At 41.2% G+C, this 16,205-nt stretch overlaps 1 protein-coding gene across 2 annotated transcripts in view; it reads right to left on the bottom strand.

Moving 5' to 3' along the window:
* Positions 1-42: 42 nt before the first annotated feature.
* LOC116293014 (hemicentin-1) overlaps positions 43-16,205 on the bottom strand; it is a 32,471-nt gene continuing 16,308 nt past the window's right edge. Inside the window, exons 12-31 of one of the 2 annotated variants that reach the window (XM_089024678.1) lie at positions 15,829-16,077; positions 14,807-15,082; positions 14,141-14,392; positions 13,608-13,670; positions 13,271-13,537; positions 12,865-13,035; positions 12,102-12,275; positions 10,633-11,280; positions 10,165-10,227; positions 9,713-9,832; positions 9,161-9,292; positions 8,388-8,525; positions 7,532-7,645; positions 6,585-6,713; positions 6,233-6,361; positions 5,481-5,603; positions 3,447-3,569; positions 2,846-2,971; positions 2,579-2,705; positions 43-2,023 (exon numbers count right to left, since the gene is read on the bottom strand). In XM_089024678.1, coding sequence (XP_088880804.1) covers positions 1,660-2,023; positions 2,579-2,705; positions 2,846-2,971; positions 3,447-3,569; positions 5,481-5,603; positions 6,233-6,361; positions 6,585-6,713; positions 7,532-7,645; positions 8,388-8,525; positions 9,161-9,292; positions 9,713-9,832; positions 10,165-10,227; positions 10,633-11,280; positions 12,102-12,275; positions 12,865-13,035; positions 13,271-13,537; positions 13,608-13,670; positions 14,141-14,392; positions 14,807-15,082; positions 15,829-16,077 — 3,788 coding nt within the window. In that variant the 3' untranslated portion in view covers positions 43-1,659. The remainder of the gene's footprint in view (positions 2,024-2,578; positions 2,706-2,845; positions 2,972-3,446; positions 3,570-5,480; positions 5,604-6,232; positions 6,362-6,584; positions 6,714-7,531; positions 7,646-8,387; positions 8,526-9,160; positions 9,293-9,712; positions 9,833-10,164; positions 10,228-10,632; positions 11,281-12,101; positions 12,276-12,864; positions 13,036-13,270; positions 13,538-13,607; positions 13,671-14,140; positions 14,393-14,806; positions 15,083-15,828; positions 16,078-16,205) is intronic. The other variant, XM_089024679.1, reaches the window with a different exon arrangement.

The raw sequence follows: 16,205 nt of genomic DNA, 5'->3' as shown, positions 1-16,205 counted from the left end.
TTCTGAAATGAAATATCAACTCAAGTAAAATTAAACGTTGTGCATGCAAAATTAACTAAATAAATATCTTGATTATTTTTTGATGACGATATAAAATATTTTCAAACTTTCTTTTGAAAAATGAACAGTTTTATTTTACTATTAAAAACCTATCGATACCCCTTAACTTAATTAATTAACAAATAACACAGTTTTTTCCGTGCTCCGTTCAGTAATAAAGCACGCAAGAAGCACGAGCCTTAGGCGAGTGATTCTCAGACTTCTTTTGTTCTTACGGCGCTTCCGAAGTGCTTTATTACTGAACGGAGGACGGAAAAAGCTGTTTTATTCGTTTTATTATATAGTTACTTATTTTATTTCGGTATTGAATTTATTTACGCAAAAATAAAGACGGTCGCAGGATCTGGCATTAGTTCGCGCGCGCAGATGGCGTCAGCGCTGTGCTCCATTCACTAATAGAGCACAGTTTTCGACCAATCAGTATGCGCGTACTATTCCAACTATATAATAAATGATAATAAGCTAGGTTCCCTTAGTTACCATGTATAGTTATTAGTATTATTTTGTACAATGTTTTACCCTTTTTCCCCTGTAGATAGAGTACTAATAGCAAAGTAATTTTTCTTCTTCTTCTCTTTACTCTTATAACGAAACGTACTAAACGCTATAATTTGTGTCAAATAGACACAAAAGAAAACAATGAAAATATCACCAGCTTACCACTATTATTTCACGAATGAAGTAAAACCACTCTTTATCCATAAAACAGTGCTATAATTTGCACGGAATAGCACGGATGATACAATATACTGTTTTACACAATTCAGTGCAAAATTTAGTACTGTTTATAGATTTAGTGCGCCACTCTAGTGAAATTTAAAGTATGAGGGATGAATTTCTCGCCCTCTATTGAGCAGAGTAATAGGTCAAGGGAATTACCTAGCCTGTTTAGCGACCTTCTGCGGCGTCCGTGAAGAAGGAAGAGGGAGGCGAGTGCAAAAGAAATCTTTAGCAAATTTGGCGACACGATCCACACGCTCTCCCCTCCCCCGCCTCCTCCTCCCCCTCCCCCTGCTATAGGGGACTTTAAAATGTAAATAACCTCACTTTGGACTTTCGCGCCTTCAAAGTCTGTCTTCCCTGTGGATGAGTTGACTTTACTGACAATGTTTTGAATAAAATCTCCAACGAACACAACGCAAAGAGAAATTATTTGCACTTCCGGTTGACATTACCGTCGTAAATTTTGCAAATCTTAAGTCCCCTAATGTCCCCCTAAGCAGGGCCGCTAGGAAAGATACGGCAGAACTCAAAATATAAACTGAAGAAGATATACTTAGGATTGTTAACAGCTAGCTTCCTTGAAATCATCTTGCATGGATCTACCGCTAGCGTGTCTGATCAAATTCAGGGCACGGTTGGAATTTAATGCGTTAGGAGAGGGAAGAAAACTGGTGAAGAACAAGGAGGAAAATCCTTGAACCAATGCAAGGGTGAGACCTAACAAACTCTGTTAACATGTGATACAGAATTCAAGTATGAAACCTGAGACGAGTGCGTACTACCGCTACCCACCCCGTTGATTCCCTGGTCAACTTTTGTTCAGACCCACGGAATATCATAGATATTACGACACTATACCAATACCTGTTCCATGGCTTAAAATATATACCTAGCAACATCTATATAAACAGTGAAGTCAGTTTGATAGGCTGATGTACCGTCTGCATTCTTGATGTCCGCTCTGACGTGAAGTTGGTGCAGGCCAGGTGTCGTCAGAGGGTCGATAGTGTAAATAATGGCCTCGTTTCCGGTTTTTCGTATTCCAAACGGTGACGAACTAGCAGGGAAGAAGTACTGGAAGTCACAGACGTACTGGTTGGTGCTGAGGTGTGGGGGGTAGTATGGGATGAGGTGAAGCAGGTCTTGGTTGGCGGGGACCCCTAAGGGAAGGGTGACGGTGTAGTATCGAAGGGCTTGTGTTGCGCAGAAACCGGGCATATTGCACGAGTTGAGACAGTATCTGAAAAAAATCAAGCTTAGATGTAAATACGATTTCAAGACATGGTGTAATGTGAAGGATCGAGGTGCAACCGTATGCTCTCTACAAATGAAGATAGAAGCTGTATTGGACACAAGAGGAGAGTATAGCAGCAATGAGATGCCATGGTGGTGGGCGCTGTTAATGCGCCGTCTCTAATCGCTCTGGTCATGTGTTCCACTCGGCAACGTATGTTAGTAGTGCTCGTTCTTCAGTTCTATCTCCTTCCGCAAGAATAACAAACTCTGAATAGACTATTTACGAGTTCCAAAATACGTCCAGAGTTTCCAAATGTTCACAAATACCAACGGTAAAGTAAAGAATGCACAACTTCCACAATACAAACACGTTGAAATTCCACGGACCTTCACTGGAACACATGGATATTCTGCACAACATTCGAAGCTAACCCTGAGCAACAGAGAACTCGAAACTGGAGTATTCTAATTCGATCATGGAACGAGCGCAACAGCTTTGTCAGTTACTGTCTATGAAGCGAAATGCAACAAGAACGAAACAAATTATCAAAAGACTAACCCAGGACTAAGGACGTTATAGTTCGATGGACACTGAGTCTGTACGCATCGGTATGAACCATGTGTATTGAAACAACGACTGTTAGGCTGTTGACACACACTCTGGCTTTGAGAACACTCGTCAATGTCTGAAAGAAAAACGGAGAGAAAGTTAATGGTAATTTCTTGAGTTTGTTAGGAACACGAGAGGAGTGTTAGGAGAAAAGCGACGACAAACGATCAGAACACGAGATTTACAACGGTTATTTTGTTAAACCATACATCATACCTTCGCACTTCTTGCCATCAGTGCTCATCTTATATCCCGGCGGACAACGACATCTGTAGCTACCAATGGTGTTGATACACTCGTACTGACACGAGTTAGTTTGATTTGACAAGCACTCGTTAACATCTGAAAAGAAAATAGACCATTGGTATATACTAGCAAACATTTTAGATCTTAATAGACCGTTCTCTGATTATCTTGAATGCGACGCTAACAGAAAGGTAAAAGTAAAATAGCCATATTTAACGTGGGTAGTTCCTTCATCTGCAAGGCTGGTATCCCAGGAAACCGCCGGTGCGCACTCCACCCCCTCTCTCCATCATTGTCCTGTTTTAAAAGTATTCAAAGCTGAAGCTAAATAAATTAGAGAGGAGTCGAAACAGACGTGGAGAGGAAAATACCAAACCGATCTTAACAACGACGATAGAAACCTGACAATGCCAACAAAAACGCACTTTGGTTTCGCGATAACGAAACCTACACGACCGAGAATAACTGGAACGAGAACCTGGAACCTAGGGTAACAAAAACCTGAGAAACCTGAAAGGGACTAAGTCGTGACTATGCTCAGTCTTCCACTGCTTACGGGTTATCTACTTACCCATACAACCTTGTCTGTCTTGATGTAATCGATATCCTTTAGAACAAGAACACCTGTAACCAGCCGGGGTGGACACGCAGCGCTGAGCGCATCTGAGGTTATTGAGGAGACACCCATCAACACCTGGAGTGGTAAAAAAATGAGCATTTAGTATAAACCTACTATTGGTCTATCACGAATCCTGCGCTCTGATTGGCTGAGGTACTAGTGGTCTATTCATGTTGGGAAATCGTAAGATCAAATCAGGCCACGTTAATGTTTCTAGTTTTTAGTCCCCTATATTGGTGTTACGCGCGGCCGTTAGGTTTGTTATTCCCTAACTGTGGTACCTGCTTTTTCTTTGCCCGTTTAAAAGATTGGTGTCTAAATAAAAGTTTTCCCTCCAAATTCAATTTGACAGATTTGGGTAGACAGGAATAGAATACTCAAAAATAGAAAAAACTTAACTATTCTATATTCTATTCTTTTAAAAATCAAAAATGAAAAGCGTGAGGTATAATGTTTAGGTCACCCATCCAAATGCTAACCCTCCTCAGACGAGCTTGACTCAGTATCTTGAACGACAACGATTTATCCACTTGACCACGGTTCCAGGTGAATCAGCATAACAATAGCCGTGAAAACAATGCACCAAATAGACTAGACTTTTTAACATTCTATTTTCAACCGATTCCGTGCGTGGCAGAGATGCAAGGGATTAGCCGATATGGTCTGGGGGCCGGCTGGTCTCTCCCCTGATGCTTCGGCTAGAACATTTTCTTGCGTAATTCGTACACCCAAGGGCAGAAGGATTTAATCGCCGTCAGGTCCGAAGTCCATACGACGCCTCAGCTCTGCGGATGTCTCGGGGGTATGGCAAATTGGAATCGATTTTTTTAAAATTCTGTCATTGGGTCGAATCCCATCTTATCCACATAATTTTTTTTTTCTTAATCCATTTTTTTATTAGATTTAAATCTTCAACAACAAGGCAATCTTTTTAGTTTTGAAAAGGTTTATTCCTAGTCGCGCGAGAAAAATTTCTGAGATGTTTTGTTTTTCTGTCGACTTCGTTTCGCAGAGCCCATATGGACCAAATCCACTTGGGTGTGATGTTTTACCCATTTCAGACCATGTTTCGTTCTCTTGAGAATAAGATTCTTTGTTCGAGTCGTATCCACATTCTCATGTGCAACCTATAAACAAAGAAATTATACTCAAGGGAACGACACGTGGTCTGAAATGGGAAAACAGTGGATTACAACAGTCGATCTGAAATCCATTAATTTTGTGACAACTTTTCCCCAATTACATTTAATAATTGTAAAGTTTTAACCTGATGGAATCGAACACAAAAGAACGCTCCGTGGATCTACGGTTTTATTTCTTTGAATAATGCACAAAATAAAGGCAAAATATATACTTAAATAACAGGCACTTCAGCAACAAGGTGCATAGAAAAATATAGTCAAAATAGTACAACATTAAAGATTAAGTTTGGCAGAAAAATAAATGTCGAAAAAAGGTTGAACTCGATTCGTTTGTATTGAAAAGATTTAAACGAGCAAAGAATCGAATGACAAAGCTAATGGCCGCGCGTAACACCAATGTAGGGGACTGGAAACTAGAGATATTTACGTGGCCTGATTTGACCTTACGATTTCCCAACGTGATTAGTGATAGACAACTGATGAAAAGTGCTGGTTTTGAAAACCAAAACGACTCAAAAATAACCTAATTCCAACATCGTTTGTATTCATTTATTTGACCTATTAGTAACCACCCCCCCCCCCCGCCCCCCCCGCCCCCCCGCCCCCCCACCACCAGTTAAAAGGGTTCAATACCTTAGTAAGGATGTGCTTAGTAGACCCCTTGCATGTGACGTCAATCGGCTCAATTATTTAGAGGGCAAAAAATAATTTCATTCTCGTGAGAATTGGAAAGCTATTGTTATGTCCTCCAAATTGAGTCACATTTCGACGTGCCGCAAGGGGTCTATAACACGATCTACATACAACGTTACATAGCTAGCAAGCAATTCGTTGTTCAACCCACCGCTACAGGTCTGTCCGTCTGGGTTTAGGGACACACCAGGAGGACAGATGCACTTGAAACTGCCGATAGTGTTTACACATTTGTATTGGCAGATTCCAGGAAAGGACTCGCATTCATTGAGATCTGTAAAAAAAACACACACACACACAAAATAATGTGTTCGACTCTTAAATAATCTTAAATAATCTTATGGAGAATAAAGTAGAAAAGAAATCAGGTAATCTATTAGGTGAGATTTTCCTTTTTCCTTTCTTTCTTACATTTTTAGTTCGTTCGTTCGTTCGTTCGTTCGTTCGGTCGTTCGTTCGTTTGTCCGTTAGGTCATTCGTTCGTTCGTTCGTTCCTTCTTTTATTCTTTCCTTCCTTCATTTCTCTCTCTTTCTCTTTCTCTTTCTTTTTCTTTTGTGCGATGATAACTTTGCTTTAGACGCAACGCGCCCCTTAACAACAGGTTACCTTGACAACGCCGCTGAGAGTCTTATGGAGAATAAAGTAGAAAAGAAATCAGGTAATCTATTAGGTGAGATTTTCCTTTTTCCTTTCTTTCTTACATTTTTAGTTCGTTCGTTCGTTCGTTCGTTCGTTCGTTCGGTCGTTCGTTCGTTTGTCCGTTAGGTCATTCGTTCGTTCGTTCGTTCCTTCTTTTATTCTTTCCTTCCTTCATTTCTCTCTCTTTCTCTTTCTCTTTCTTTTTCTTTTGTGCGATGATAACTTTGCTTTAGACGCAACGCGCCCCCTTAACAACAGGTTACCTTGACAACGCCGCTGAGAGTCGACAGATCTATATCCTCGAGGACACATGCACTTGAAACTACCAATAGTGTTCATACAAAGCTGATTGGTCAGGCAGTCGTGTCCTAATTCGGTACACTCGTCGAGATCTGAGTTTACATGGAAAAAAAACCCATAACATCGATACACCAGCTATTTAGTTAACAATAAGAATAAAATAGAGCGAAGGCATTTAACCCGAAAATAAAAATTATTAGTAAACGTATAATAGTTAAATAGACACAAAAGAAAACAATACAATTAAGGTCTACTAAAGTGTATTAGTCTAATATCTATTTCACGGGTTACTTTAACCATGATCAGTATCCTTACCTATACAATTACCATCCAAGGTTCTTTTATATCCAGGCCTACACGACTGTAGACATTTATAGGAACCCTCGATGTTCGTGCACTGCATGTTACCACATAGTGTTTTGTTTAGCTTACATTCATCTATATCTGTTAAAATGGAAAAAAACGTTAGATTATGCCACCGCGCAAAGCTAATGTGACATCTACCACCGCTGTGTTCATGGTTTGAATACTTGGAACCACCATCATCTGTGAGTAGAGCTGCTTGTTGGTTCTCTCATGTCATTATAAAATAACTTTTATTAATCTCACGTTCTAATTGGTTGGAAGTGCGTGCTTTATGAGAGAACACAGCACGCGTGCTCACTTTCAGTTGCGTCATTCCTATCTAAAATAACGGATATTGTAATATTATATTTTATAAAAGAAATCTTGCTAGTGTGCAGTGTGCAGTTATAAAGGAAAGGTTTGGCAGAACACTCGAAAAGTGTCTAGAAGCACTCCGCTACGTGTCGTGCTTCTCCTAACACTTCTCTCGTGTTCTGCCAACCCCCGCGTGCTTTATAAATGAGCACAGCACGCGTGCGCGTTTTCTATTTCTTCATTCGAGGGTTGTTTTCTTCAGGTTCCTAGTTTTTCCTACCCCGCAAAATACTTCCTAAATTCCAACTGAATCATGAAACGAGGGCCATAGGTTCGTTAGCTACTGACTATTAGAAGTTACCCTCGTACAACAAGGGGGTAAATATGCTCTTATTAAAAGAGGGCCGGTGAAGAAAAGGAAGTCGCAAAGGGAAGTTGCAGTGGAAAGAGTGGATAAAGAAGATGAAAATATCATTGCCAATCAGGTCAAGACTCTCCCACTCCCCCTACCCGTTCCCCTCCCCCCTAGAGTGAAAAATCAAAGTGACAAAAGTAAAACTACTGTGCTTGGTAAAAAGGGATTTCATTTATGGCAGACATACCAACGCAGTTAGTTTGATCTTGAACTTTGTATCCAGGAAAACAGGAACATTCGAAGCCTCCTTCAGTGTTCAGACATCCGTGAGGACAAATCTCGTTCACGCATTCATCAATATCTACAATAGCATAAAGTATTTTAAGATATTACATCACTTCAGGATAGTTGCCTGTATCACAGGGAGCCCAATACTGTAGTTATAGAATACTATAGCGTAATGGACTACTTGATGATACGGCGGCCATCTTTTCAGGGTGAAAAAAACAAAAAAACAAAAAAAAAAACAACAACAACAACAAACAAACAAACAAAGATGACGGAAAACCATGATATATATTAGAGTTTCGTGTGTTTGTCTTTCTCTTATGGGTAAAGGTGAACGATGTGCCGTCTCAAATCATCTTTTGTCGTATTCTCTTGTGGTGAGCTGTTAATATCAATCGACGTCATTACTGTAACAAAGCTTTATTTGCCCCCTGAACTCCCCATAATGCCTTGCGATCCAAGATTGCCGCCGTATCGTCAATGTAGTCCATTATATACGAAAACAAAGAAAACCCAACAGAAATATTTGCAAGAAAATTGCGCACATTTATAGTGCCCTTATAGACGCGCGGAACAGTTTGCCATTACCATCAATGCTGCAAACATGCGTGCAGCCCTTCGTTATAGCTTCACTATTGATGGTTTTCACGGCGGCCATGTCGGAGGAACTTAACAAAAGAATTGTAAATGAATTCTTTTGTTATATCCTCCAACATGTCCGCCGTGTCTTTTGTTATTTAATCCCCTTTTGAATGGTTGAAAACCATCAATATTCGAACAACTGGTTCTACTGCAATTCCTTCTTTCATTCTTACCTTGGCATTTACCGTTCACAAGCTCGAAGCCTTGTTTACACGAACAAGTGTAAGAACCGGGTGAGTTGACACAGACATGAGAGCATGGATGCTGGTTGCTTATCGGCCGTGAGACGTACGATTCACACTCATTAGTATCTAGAAGTAAAGCATAAATAGAGGATATTACATGGTGGCGCGAAGACATGAAGTTATCGTTAATATTTCACGAGTGATTTTTCGACACGAGAAGATAAATTTCATATTTTCAAGCCAACGTGTTATTTTCTTTTTATCATATAGACACACATTCAGAAATAAAAACTTGTTGTAAACATTGGAAAACGTTGAAAAAGACGTCATAGATATCTTCACTAGTGAGGATATGGAAAATATGTCAGTGAGGTCCTGAATGTAGTCCCGAGGGACACCTCGTAAATTGCATGTATAACCTGAGGGACACCTCGTAGATTGTACGTGTATAACGCAAGGGCACCTCGTAGAGTGTGTGTATAACCCGAGGGACACTCGTAGAGTGCATGTATAACCCGAGGGACACCTCGTAGAGTGTACGTGTATAACGCAAGGGACACTTCGTAGAGGGCGTGTATAATCTGAGGGACATTTCGTAGAGTGCATGTATAACCCGCGGGACCCCTCGTAAAGTGTTCTTACCTACACATGTTCCATCAACAGACCTAGAGTACCCTACACTACAGTTTACTAGACAGGAATAACTTCCTCGTGCATTTACGCATGTGTAACCCGCGGGACATCTCGTAAAGGGTTCTTACCTACACATGTTCCATCACCAGACCTAGAGTACCCTACACTACAGTTTACTAGACAGGAATAACTTCCTCGTGCATTTACGCATGTGTAACCCGCGGGACACCTCGTAGAGGGCAGAGAACATTCGTCTATATCTACAATTAAAAAATGATAAAATAGAAACAATATTGATATGCTAGTTGTACAATGATTCTGAGTGGCGTAAAGTGGAATGTCCTACAAGATACTTGTATACATTTTGACTGTGTACGCATGTCTTCCTATGCGAGTGCGTGTACAAGAAAATACGAGTGACAGATGCAAAATTCCATTGTATATAACCAGAGAACATTGATTAAAAAAATGAGTGAAACATATAATAAATAAATAAATAATGATAAATAATGGGATTAACAGTGGAATCCACAGAGTGGCTCTTCTTCCAATGGATTCCAATTGAAATTTAGAAGTTGATTTTTGCGATCCGGATCTTCCATTAGCTGTATTTTTTATGTAGTACATGTACATGTATTTTTCATGGTATGGCATACAGCTGCTTGAGAGAGGGTTATTACCTTCGCATGTTTTATCGTCCTCCAAGAGATAGAAGCCTGGTCGACAAAGACACCGAAATGTGCCAAAGCCATTTTCACAGATGTGACTGCACGTGTCAGGGAAGAGACATTCATTCATATCTGTTAACAAAAAACCCGGGAATTTAAGTGTTACGATAATAACGGTTACTATGAGGGGAGGGAGGGAAAACCTTACAATTTTGGTTTTAATTTTATTCAACATTTTTTGGCAGGGAAAGTCAAAAAGGCGAGAGAAATCCCATTCAGTTCCACATCGGGTTTTTGGTGGGGCATCTCCTATCAAGTCCACGAGGAACTCTATCAAAGGCCTTTACTGTTTGCTAGCCCCCACCCCCACGGGATATGATTTTGGCTTGTTCCAGTCCTGCCTTTCTTCAGTCAATTTTGAACACGCGCGCCGTTGTTAAAAATGTTGGGGAATGTTCCATTACCTATGCAAAATTCTCCAGCAGCGTCTTTCACAAGACCTTGCGGACATTCCCGTGGGACAGGACCTGGAAAAATGAGTAATCGTGATAAGTGATGAATAAGATATCTTCGAGGCTCTGTAGAGGTTGTTGGGTATCTTCCTAGCACGGTTTAAGGGTTTTCATTTAGGTTTTCCAGTTTTCTTCCCAACATAACAAATTCCAATTTGATCTGTGAGTTAGATGTGCCCTCACTTAGATCAGCCTAGAGCTTGTTTTAAAGTTTGATCTATTAATAAGCCGTGCCCTAACTTTTATAAGCCTAGGTTGTTTCAGGATTTAAGCCAATTGTGAAAAGTCACTCTCGTTTGCTCACAGGATACGCGACTAGCGAGGAGCGTGTGAAGTAAGTGTTAGTCGAACCGGCGCAAGGCCGTTTGGAGAGACTTAAATCTAAGGATTTAAATCACTACACGCTTGTTTCGCACTTACTTCTCTTCACGAACGTCTTCATTCTGATATCAAGGGCTGTTTGGTCAGGCATGTCTTTCACATCAACCTCCATGACTTCAACCGTCTGCGACAAAGACCTTGGAGGACCAGCAACAACAGGTTTGTAACGAACGGTATTATTACATATATATTGAAACCGTTTATTATTCACGTTGAAAAACCGTTCCCCAGTAGAGCTGACCTGACCACTTCCGGTCTGAATATAAAAATCTTTGAAATCTTGGAACGATACTTTGGAATTTGGCGGGAAATTTGGCGTGCGTCCTCTGATGCTCACGTCCATGACCAACGCGCCCTGTTCGTTAAGTCCTCGGCCCGTGTGATCAATCGATAAGTATTCGCCGTTCGGGTATCCGATGCGTGTAGAAAAATTAAACAATCCCTGTGTACGCTCGAGGCCGTTCTGGAACCCAGGCTGCCCACCACTGCCTGCCCAATAAACAGGAGCCGTGATTGGGACAGCGTACTTGAACCAGTTTACCATTGGCCTGGGAAGACCATTTATAGAGCATGATACTTCTGTGATGTTGGATCTACGACGAGTTATGTTGGCTTTGAGAACTAGATTTGGGAGCATTACATTGTTGACGACTCCCTTGATTCTACCAATGGCTGACTGCTCACCATCTGAAAGAGAGAGAAAGCTTTAGTAAGCTAGAAACTTAAAAATACGAATAAATACGGTCAGCAATGCTTTATCTGCCACAGTACACAATGGGTATTAAAAAATATCTCTGATAATGAAACAAATGCACTCAAATCTGTGTAAGTGTAAATGTAAAGGAGTAAAATTATCGTAAGAAACCCCAAACGTTTCACAGTTTATTTATTTATTTATTTATTTATCAACAATATTTATACAGAGGTGCCCAGTTCTCAGCAAAGCTGTTTTGAATGGAGCTCTGTTTAAATTAAACTTACAGACAAAAAATGCAGTAAAGGATACAAAAATTAAAATTACAAAGCGCTAAGATTAAAACACGTAACATGTAGTATTGGATGGCGCACAGGGTTAATTTTAGCAAGGTCTAAAATGCTTTTTAAGGCTAGACTTGAATCTTGTTAAGTCGTGTACCCTCGCTGAGGAACTAACAAAACTGAGAAAAACCCACCCTCCCAATCCCTCAAACCTTTGCCTAGAAGTAAGGATTAAGTGCGCCGCTACCAAATGGTCGTGGGTTTGATCCCCAGACTCGTCTTCATATATGACCGAGTCTTATCGGCTCTGTCCTGACTTCGAGAGTTCTCTAGTTTCTGTCACTTCGCAAAAATCAATTTCTAAATTCCAATCCAATAATGGGATCAGGGGTTCAGGTTTGTTAGCCACTGGCTGTTAAGTGCTACCCTTAAACAAGGACGACATTGATAATTCCTTTTATGACAAAATTCCGCAATCATTTCACGCATGCGCATAGAATTGAGTACATATTTTACGCTGTCTTACTTACCTATCGTACACTTGCGCGCATTACACTTCCTGGATTCTGCATTAGAGCCGAAACAATCATCCCCACCATACTGGGGAGGGGGGTTGGAGCACTGTCTTGTTCTAACCTGAGTACCAACACCACACACGACAGAACACCGTGACCAGGCACCCCAGTATGACCATTGACCAGGAACTGAGAAAAACATATCAGGCATATTTCATTTGAGAAAGAATATTTACCAAGTGTTAGGCGAAATTCCAGGAATGATACATACGACACGGCCACGGTACCGAAGCATGTTTCATTTTGAACTAAAAGCAAGAGTGGTTAAGCTGGTAAACGCATGCGCTTTCTGCAAAGCCAGAGTTCTCATGCTCCTTAGTGCTCCGTTTAGGGCTAGCTACTTATAAAATAACTGTAATAAATCTTGTGATTGTTTGAAACGCGTGCTTTATATATGAAATCCAAAGCTCCGGCAAGCACTTTCTATTTAGTCATTCCTGTCCAAAATAACGGCTATTTTGATTTGTATTTTCTATAAAAAAAAACTTTAGAACCCTGCTTAATATGCTTTGTACAGTTAGAAAGCATTTGGGGAATGCCTGAACACTCGAGAAGGGCCGCTAATGTGCCGTGCTTCTAATAACACTTCTCGCGTGTTTTCCCAACCCCCGCATGCTTTATGACTACACACAATACACGCGCGATTTTTCTATTACATGGTATTAAAAAAAGCTAAAGGTAGTGGTTAACTATAAGGAACATTTTCAAAAACTCCTACCTGGACAGATATTTGTGTTACACAGATCTCTATCAATATTTGTGCCCTCGCACTGTCGTCCTCTATTGACCGGCGCTGGACTGTCGCATGTCCTGTAGCGAAAGCGTGTTCCTGTACCACAAGTATGACTGCATGATTTCCACACACCCCACTCACTCCATGCACCGTGAACTACAAGAAAATTAGGAGTAAAATAACTTAATTTTACGTAATTTAACTTTTTGTACCACTGATTTTGGTAGAGGTCTTTCTGTGTTTTCGTACCACAGCAACCCCGTCCAAATTTTTATCAAAGATTAGCTTGCGTGACAACGATATCACAAATAAACTCAAGTATTTACTTAAGAGCTAGTGTTTGCGTGATTGCGTGACAATGTACTATAAATAAACTCGCTCAATTATTTACCTCTAACAGTAAGAATAGCTTGCACCGCGTGAATAAGAGAATTACTGGTTGCGTGACATTGATACGTTCCCTCGTCTTCAGTTTTCACATTTTCTATTCGTAGACTGTTGTTGGTTAAGATGGTAATGCGGTCTGGAAAAGGTGGACGCAGTTCTACGCCGAGTCTCCACCATCTTACGGTAGGTGTTGGATTCCCTGTGGCTGCGCAATCCCAAAGTAGACTGGACCCCACATCTACCACTGTATCTTCCGGACTTTTTGTAAACTCTGAAAGTGAAAAAAAGGTCAATTTATTGGAAGCCAAGAGGAAACAGAAACAGAAATTACAATTTTTTACTTGGTCGAGAAGCCTGAGCACTAGTGTCATCGTCAGTAGGGCTCTCCGTGGGAGGAGCTCGAGCTTTGAAAAACAATAAAATAAATACTGATTAAAAAAACTCTGAGACTAAATATCAAGAAAAATAAATCAAAGACACGATAATTGACTTTTTGTCCATGCCAACACAGGTAGCCCAATATTTAAATATTTGGGGGAAAATGATATAGTCTCTTTGCACCATCACGTGATGGCAGCCATGGCAGGAGGCAGGAGCAATCTATTGAATCTATAGATTCTTTTTTCCCTGGGAAACTGAATTTCTTTTTCATGTAAATCAGATCAGACTAGATTCAATAGATTGCTCCTGCCTCCTGTCATGGCTGCCATCACGTGATGGTTTCAAAAAGCTTCTATAGGAACCATGTCATTCCTACGACGGAGCTCGGAATGATGCTAGACATAAACAAGGCAGTCCAAGTCGAATTATTTATCAAAGCTAACACAGGTAGACCAACTAAATGTACCAGCTAACCATAGCCAAACCTACTTACATAGTATCCTAACGCGAGAGCCTGCTTCAGCCCTCCCAGCTAGATTCCCCGCCACGCACATGTACACCCCCTCGTGTTTCTTTTTCATGGCGTTCTTTATTTGCAGCACAGACTGGTTGTAAGGTAGAAGAGCGCCATTCAGTTTCCATTGGATTTTAGGAACTGGGAACCCTTTGGTAACGCATTCCAGAGTTATAGTGTTTCCCTCGAGTAGTGTCATGTCTTTGGGAGGCTTAATTATCTTGGGGGACACTGAAAGCAAGCGTAAATTGATCTGTGACCATTGAAAGGCTTCAAGTCTTTACGAATCAAATACATAATGCGCATGTCATTTCAGAGTCAAGGGTTTTCAGTTTGAAAAATTGAGATGGAGGGGAGGGAGGGGAGCGGAGGGGAGGGGAGGGGAGGGGAGGGGAGGGGAGGGAGGGAGAGCTTTGTATCATACTTAATGTTATTTTTTAAAGGAGATATTGGCGTTCATTACAGAAAAAAATGGGCCAATAGATCCTCAAAAGCCTAGTGAGATACAGATGAATGTTTTATCAAGAAATAAAAACAGAAGGACAAGGACAAGGACAAGGACAAGGAGAGGTAGAAAAGGTATGGCCACACAACCAGCATCTATAGAGTACAATAACACATGTAGAAATGAAAAACAGACATTACCTTTAACAATAATCGTTACATTCAACGTATCGAAGCCCTTGATATTCGCTGCCGAACAAGTATAGGTTCCCGTATCCTTGGGTATCAACCCGGTGATCGTCAAAGTACCCGAGGGGTCCTGTTGGTACTTCCCGTCACTTGTTGTGATCACAATGGTATTTTTGAGCCACGTGATCAGGGGTGTAGGATACCCCAGGGCACGGCACGGTATTGATACACTATCACCGGGACTGGCTGTGTAGGTGTCTAGATCTTTATGTTCAATGATAGGACGAGCTAAGGGGGAAATATTGTGTTATTATTGGGGTACTATAGGATACCCCAGGGCACGGCATGGTAACGATGCACGGTAACAATGGTTTTCCTCGGGGTTCTACCGCAAAACCTAATACTTAAATAAAGTCGACCTGTGAGTTAGTCATGCCCTGACTTAGATCAGCCCAGAGATTGTGTCAGGGTTCGATCTGTGAGTTTGTCGTGCTCTGACTTAAGCTTAGATCAGCCCAGAGGTTGTTTCAGGGTTCTATCTGTGAGTTAGTCGTGCTCTGACTTAGATCAGCCCAGAGGTTGTTTCAGGGTTCTATCTGTGAGTTAGCCATGCCCTGACTTACATCAGCCCAGAGGTTGTTTCAGGGTTCTATCTGTGAGTTAGTCGTGCTCTGACTTAGATCAGCCCAGAGGTTGTTTCAGGATGTCAAGCTGTGAGTTAACCGTGCCCTGACTTACATCAGCCCAGAGGTTGTTTCAGGGTTTAATCTGTGAGTTAGCCATGCCCTGACTTAGATCAACACAGAGGTTGTTTCAGGGTTCTATCTGTGAGTTAGCCATACCCTGACTTAGATCAGCCCAGAGGTTGATTCAGGGTTCTATCTGTGTTAGTCATGCCCTGACTTAGATCAGCCCAGAGATTATTTGAGTTAGAGTTTGTTTGAGTTTCTATCTGTGAGTAAGCCATGCCATACGAAGAGGTTGTTTCAGGGGGACGATAATTCGAGGAAGTATTAAAAAAGATGTCTACTCACCAATGACATTCACAGTAGAAGTCGCAACATCTTCCCCAGCAGCACTACTAGCGACACATCGATAATTCCCGCCACTACGAGCACCGCTGATGTGGATACTTATTATTGATTGGTTGAACGATAAGGTGACGTTGTTTAATTGCCACGTGATTCGCGGCAGAGGAAATCCACTGGCGATACATTCCAAAGTTATGACGTCACCTGTTTTGACTACCATGTCACGTGGTGGGGTGATTATTCGGGGAGGGACTGAAAGTGTTGAAATAGTGTACATTAATAAGAAGTTGAATTATCTTATCTGAACCCGTGCGCATTGTTGTGATGAAATAATAGCGCAGAGTGCTAGGAAATTATGAAGTATGTCGGACGGACGGACG

The sequence above is a fragment of the Actinia tenebrosa genome, unplaced genomic scaffold (assembly GCF_029948245.1).
Source record: "Actinia tenebrosa isolate PJP-AT-01 unplaced genomic scaffold, QUT_ActTen_1.0 PGA_scaffold9__36_contigs__length_13948895, whole genome shotgun sequence".
NCBI lineage: Eukaryota > Metazoa > Cnidaria > Anthozoa > Actiniaria > Actiniidae > Actinia > Actinia tenebrosa.
The sequence above is the reverse complement of the archived record's forward strand: the minus strand, read 5'-3'. Positions and strand labels throughout refer to the sequence as shown.